General features: G+C 43.1%; 1 protein-coding gene across 2 annotated transcripts in view; it reads right to left on the bottom strand.

The window, feature by feature from the left end:
- rtf2 (replication termination factor 2) overlaps positions 1-6,757 on the bottom strand; it is a 155,776-nt gene that overhangs the window by 43,084 nt on the left and 105,935 nt on the right. For both annotated transcript variants that reach the window (XM_043676979.1, XM_043676978.1), the window contains exon 6: positions 5,067-5,180. In XM_043676979.1, the coding sequence (XP_043532914.1) occupies positions 5,067-5,180 (114 nt within the window). The remainder of the gene's footprint in view (positions 1-5,066; positions 5,181-6,757) is intronic.

Genomic DNA, 6,757 nt, shown 5'->3' on the forward strand with positions numbered 1-6,757 from the left:
GATTTCACCAGTTTCCTCATTTCCTCTCCCCCCAGCCTGTCTCAGTCAAATCCATCAAATTCAGCACCGCCTTCCTAACCTGCAATCTTCTTCCCGACCTCTCCGCCCCCACCCCAATCTGTCCTATCACCCTCACCTTGACCTTTTTCCACCTATCACATTTCCGACGCCCCTCCCCCAAGTCCCTCCTCCCTATCTTTTATCTTAGCCTGCTGGACAAACTTTCCTCATTCCTGAAGAAGGGCTAATGCCCGAAACGTCGATTCTCCTGTTCCCTGGATGCTGCCTGGCCTGCTGCGCTTCTCCAGCAACACATTTCCATCTCTGATCTCCAGCATCTGCAGACCTCATTTTCTCTCCATAGATTGGCCATGTTAAATGAGTGCCAAGCGTCTGGCTAGAGGGTTGTCCTTTGTTTGGCTTATCCTGTTATTGTTGTGTTGTCCCAGTCTATACATACAGATGATAAGAACCACAAATTTGATTGGGACAACACAACAATAATAGGACAAGCCAAATAGAGGATAGCACTGAGGATGTTACCGAAAGAGGGGATGAAACAGCTGCAAACCAAATTGCCAGCTAGGTGAACATACCCATGACAAGTGCAACCTGCAATGGAGCTACAAATCTTTACACAAACCTTGAATTCCATTCTGGCTCAAAAGTAAAATGGGAAACTTGACCAAATCATGGCTTACAGGAGAAATTCAAAATGATATTAGATCCAAGAAAGAGGCAAACACATTGGTCTGAAAAAAAAAGACCTGAGGAGTGGGCATTCAGCAAAGGAGGACAAAGGAATCAATGAGTAACCTTGCAGGGATCATAAAAGCTGACTAAACTTTCTATAGGTATGTGAAGAGAAAAAAAAAATTGGCGAAGTTCTCTTACAGTCAGAAACAGGAGAATTTATAATAGAGAAAAAAAAAACTTGCTGACAAACTAAATACATGCTTTGGTTTGGTTTTCACAAAGGAAGACGCAAATGACATACCAGAAACATTGGGGAACACAGGGAGAAACAAAAGGAAATGGTATTGGGGAAATTGTTGGGTGGAGTGTAGAGGTGGGGCAAAGAGGGTCTTAAATGTTAGGAGGGTTTCTGCCTCTCCAAAGCTTACATGCAGTGAGTTCCAGATTCCCACCACCGTTTTGGTGAAAAAAGCTGACCTCATGTCTGCTCTCAAGCTTCTGCTCCATACCTTAAATCTACGTGTCTGTTCATTGATCCCTCTCCCAAAGGAAAATGTTTCTTTCCTGTCTAGGCCCCTCATAATTTCATCAGGTTATAGTCCAACAGGTTTAATTGGAAGCACACTAGCTTTCAGAGCGCCGCTCCTTCATCAGGCGGTTGTGGAGGGCTCAATTGTCAGGCACAGAATTTGTAGCAAAAAATTTACAGTGTGATGCAACTGAAATTATACATTGAAAAATACTTTAATTGTTTGTTGAGGCTTTCATCTGTTAGAATACTATGATAGTTTCACCTCTTACTTGTGTAAAGCACAAAACCTTTATTTTAAAAGTTGCATTCTCCGATTAACTGTAACAAAGGGTGTTAGCCCCCTGTGTTCTCTGTCTTTGCCATAATGTTTAGACTGATTGTAAACTAAAAAGTGAGATAACAGAGTTTTACATTAATTCATGCAGTTTTTGAGCAAAGTACAATGTAACTCTGCAAGTCCACGTTGTAGGTACTCATGTGACTCAGCCAATGTTGTCTACCTTAAACGTTGCAGGCAAGGATGCCCTGAGGCATGGTACATTGGGGGAAACCGAGCAAAGGCTACGGCAATGGATGAATGGGCACCGCACAACAATCAACAGACAGGAGTGTTCCCTCCCAGTTGGGGAACACTTCGGCAGTCCAGGACATTCGACCTCAGACCTTCGGGTGACCATCTTCCAAGGCAGACTTCGGGACAGGCAGTAGCGAAAAGTGGCCGAACAGAGGCTGATAGCTAAGTTCAGTACCCATAGGGAGGGCCTCAACCAGGACCTTGGGTTCATGTCACACTACAGGTGACCACCATTGCACTATACACACAGACACTCCTACATACACACAGGCACTCCTATACACACACACATACACACATGTACACAGACACGCACCTACTGACAGACACACACACTCCCACACTCTCACATGCATCCTCTTAGAGACTTAGACCACTCACACACACACACACACACACACACAAAGACCCACATGCACATATATACATATACATTTCTGGGGTGAATTTGGACTTGCAGAGTTACATTGTACTTTGCACAAAAACTGCATGAATTAATGTAAAACTCTTATCTCACTTTTTAGTTTACCATCAGTCTAAACATTATGGCAAAGACAGAGAACACAGGGGGCTAACACCTTCAACATGTTGTCTAGCTAACATCCTTTGTTACAGTTAACCAGATAATGCAACTTTTAAAATAAAGGTTTTGTGATTTACACATGAAAGAAGTGAAACTACCATAGTATTCTAACAGATGAAAGCCTCAACAAACAATTTAAATATTTTTCAATGTACAATTTCAGTTACATCACACTGTAAACTTTTGCTATAAATTCTGTGTCTGACAATTATGCCCTCCACAACCACCGGATGAAGAAGCGTCGCTCCGAAAGCTAGTGTGCTACCAATTAAACCTGTTGGACTATAACCTGCTGTTGTGTGATTCTTAACTCTAAGTTTGTTTACATATTTGCTCTTCTATTTCTCTTGGACTGTTTGGGTGCCTTTGGAATGCTCCCAGCTTTGGGACTGCTCCCTTTTTTGCCTTTATGCTTGTCCAAGATGGCGGTGGAGTAGGACTCCTCAGCCAGAGTTCATCCACTCTATTTCTTTTCTTTCTTTATTTTCCTCTTTTCGTGTCTTTCTTTCCTTCCTTCTTCTTACGTCCTACCCTTGAGCCCTGAGTGAAGCCATCTCGGACTACTAGCCTCAGTGAGGACTCCTGGCCTTGAGGTAAATCCAGAGAGGACTCCTGGCACTCCCAATCTGAAGAGCCTCAAGATGAAGGATTGAGCGATCTGGAGGCAAGGGTTGGGTTAAAAGGACTCTTGTTCTGAACTTTTCATTTCTTTATTTTTCTAATTTATTCCAATGATTTTGTACTTTGTAAATAGGATGGCACGAAGTTCTGTAATGCTGGATTTTTTATTTCTTCATTTTTCTAATTTTTCCCTAAGAATTTGTACTTAAAAATCTCTACCAAGATACCTTTGTATCAAAGATGCTGCTGTAAGTGGCAACTTGGAAATTTCTCATTGCACTCATGCGAGTCCATGACAATAAAATTAATTCTAATTCAATGCGTATGGCTCCATTTGAAGAGCCTTTTGAGATGCTATCCCTCATTACTGCAATAGATTGGGGGAAAGTGAGGACTGCAGATGCTGGAGATCAGAGTTGAGAACATGGTGCTGAAAAAGCAGAGCAGGTCAGCCAGCATCAGAGGAGCAAGAGAGTCGACATTTCAGGGATAAGCCCTTCATCAGGAATGTGCCAGGGGCTGCAGAAGCCTCTGTCTGTTCCCCTTCAATTGAATTCCCTACCACTACATCCTTGCTGTTCTACTTCCTTCCCTCTTGTGCAGCATGGTACCATGAAGTTATGCTTTCTCCTGCACAGTCATCATCCCTCCCAACAGTATCCAAATGGTATATCTGTTAGAAATGAGAACAGTCAAAATAGATTCCCTGATAAAGATTGTGATACCACCTCTTTTACCTCCTTCCCTGTCTCATCTGAAGATCCTATTTCCTGGAGTATTGAACTGTCCTGTCCCTCTCTCAACCAAGTCTCACTAACAGCAATGACATCATATCCCCTATGGTTTAATTTGTGCCCTCAACTCATCTGCCTTGTTTGACAGACTCCTAGAATTAAAATAAATACCATTCAAACTTGCCAAACTCTTAACTGACCAATAATGTCTATGAACACTTCGCATAGTCAGAATGTCTTGTAGCCAGTGACATCCCTGACTCTGGCACCAGGGAATCTCCTTTGTGGCTGCAGAAGCCCTTGTCTGTTCTCCTTACAATTGAATTCCCTACCACTACATCCCTGCCATTCTAGTTCCTTCCCTCTTGTGCAGCATGGTGCTATGAAGTCATCTTCCCCCCATCAGTATCCAAACGGTACATCTGTTAGAAGGGAAAATGGTCACAAGGAACTCCTGCACTACCTGCCTTTCTCTGCCTAGGTGGTCCTCCATGCCTTTTCAGTCTTCACCTGCGGTGTGACCCGCTCACTGAACATGCCAACCATGACTAGGCATCACGGATGCTCCAGCACAAATTCAATCGCAGCTCCAGCTCCAAAATGTGGTTCACTAGTAGCTGCAGCTGGAATCATTTCCTGCACACATGGCCACTTCTATGATTTGGAAATGTGTTGCTGGAAAAGCGCAGCAGGTCAGGCAGCATCTAGGGAACAGGAGAATCGACGTTTCGGGCATTAGCCCTTCTTCAGGAAGGCTTATGCCCGAAACGTCGATTCTCCTGTTCCCTAGATGCTGCCTGACCTGCTGCGCTTTTCCAGCAACACATTTCCATCTCTGATCTCCAGCATCTGCAGACCTCACTTTCTCCACTTCTATGATTTGCCATATATCAGAGGAGGAGGATATCACAGGTACAAGCTTTACTGCCATGACTTCTTTTAACACTTGAGTTAGTCTATTTTCTTTAAGTTATTAATTATGCTTATTAAATTACTCCCTTACCCTACTTTGCTTCATTATGTTGGCCCTGACTTTAACTAATTCATGTTGTTTCCAAATAACCCCTTTTTCCAAAAATTACACTTCTTATAATCTAAAACCAATCAACACACCACTCCTCTGTGATGCCACTGTTTGTTTTCCCAATCACATTAAATCAGTGGTCACAATACTCTAGCCCAGTGCAAAATGGCATTGAAATGGTGTTACGGAAATGCATTAGTTGCTGTAGAGACTTAACCTCCAGATTATACTTTGCCTGAGCTTGGGAGGAGGCTCCATGGATCATTTTCTCCGTAACAAGCCTATATGTTTTGCGATCATACCTTCAATAGTTTGGCTTTGAGTTTTCTTTCCTCCATTTTCCTTTGGAGATCTGCTATTTCTTCTTTATTCCCATTCAGTATAATCACATCATCTTCTTTGAAAGGTTTCCCACACTGAAGAAAAAGGGGGAAAATATTAAAATTGTATCAATGGTATATTTATTTCACCAATCCAGTGTTACCATGCACTCAGATGGCCAGACTAATACTATTCTTGATCTTATTAGCTCGTGGAAAAAGATATTTAGTTACAAGAACAAGGAAACCCAACTTCTGCATAAGTATTCCAAGTGCTTCAGCAGGATAAAATGTGCCTAATTAGAATTATCATGATTTACAAAAAAAACCTTGATAAGCCGCAACAACAAAGTCAATCCTGTACTTAGTCTAACTCCGATTTCCTGATACCTGTGACATCTTCAATTTTATATGAACTTTCAGCTAATATGTTTAAGAATTGGACACATAGAAGCAGTTAAACTGTCTGCCTCAAAACATGTGACTTTTTGCTTTGGACTACACAATATCAAATCGCCAGTGGATACGTATTTAAACACAGACAGAGAATTGGAAACTCGCAGACACCTGTAGAGCTTTTACATCACTGTTTCAGAATGGTCCAATCTTGGAGATTCTAGGTGAGGTTTCTGCATTTTTAATATGGAACAAAAAGTGATATCAAAAGGTCAACAGCCACATTAGCTTTCCATTGTATCATGATCCAACTTCCCTGATCAAAGCTAACCCAGATGTGAAAGGCCACCATGGGATTCTCCTCTCTCCCACACATACTCTCACCTTCTCCCTCTCCTCCAAGTCTCTTTCAAGTGCACCCTATTCCACTTGATGCGCAGATTTGATCTCCGTGCACCTTCCTCTAATGTGCTCACATGCTATCCCCACCCCCTTATGATGGCGATCTCTTTCAACTTATGCATGAATTCTTTTCTCCCATTCACCATTTGACCTCTCTTCTTCCACTCTTTGCCCCTTCATGCCCCATTCCCTCCCCTCAGCTCTTTCTCCCCCCCCCATCAAATGTCTAACATGTGCTCTTCACTGACCCCCATATGTCGTCTTTTCTGCTCCCCTGCTGCATACTCTCACTAGTTCCCTTGCCATCTCTCTCCTTCCTGCACTTCCAATCACCATCACACTCTCTTTCCCTCAATCATGTTCTCTCTCCCTCTACCCACACTGGTAGACAGTCTTCTTCCTCCCTTGCTGGACTCCCTCCATGCCCCATGTGTTGCTGGACTTCCATCTCCACCAACCCCACCCAAACCCAACTCACACATATCGTCTACAGTGATTGTTAGGAGGGAGATGAAGAAAATACATTCTCAATCAGAGGGTGGTGAGTGCCTGAAATTCACTGCCTAGTCTCGTGGTTGAGGCAGAAACCTCCAACTACTTAAAAAAATACCCGGAGATCCAAGAAGACAGCGACCCAGCAAGTCTGAGTCTACAGTGCTCCTCCCAAGACTTGGGTAAAGTGGGTCACCCACCCCCACCACACTTATACATTTATAATAGCTGTTTAATTTAATTAGTTGTTTAATATCAAATTTAAACAATTTAATCTTTAGTAAAAATGACTAAAGGGAAGGGAGCCCACAGCTCTCAACAAGCAGGAACCCCTCCCCCACCCTCTCCAGCTGCAGCCGAGGTGTCCACAGCCGCCCTGGGGG

This window comes from Chiloscyllium plagiosum, chromosome 35 (assembly GCF_004010195.1).
Source record: "Chiloscyllium plagiosum isolate BGI_BamShark_2017 chromosome 35, ASM401019v2, whole genome shotgun sequence".
In the NCBI taxonomy this organism is placed as follows: Eukaryota; Metazoa; Chordata; class Chondrichthyes; order Orectolobiformes; family Hemiscylliidae; genus Chiloscyllium; species Chiloscyllium plagiosum.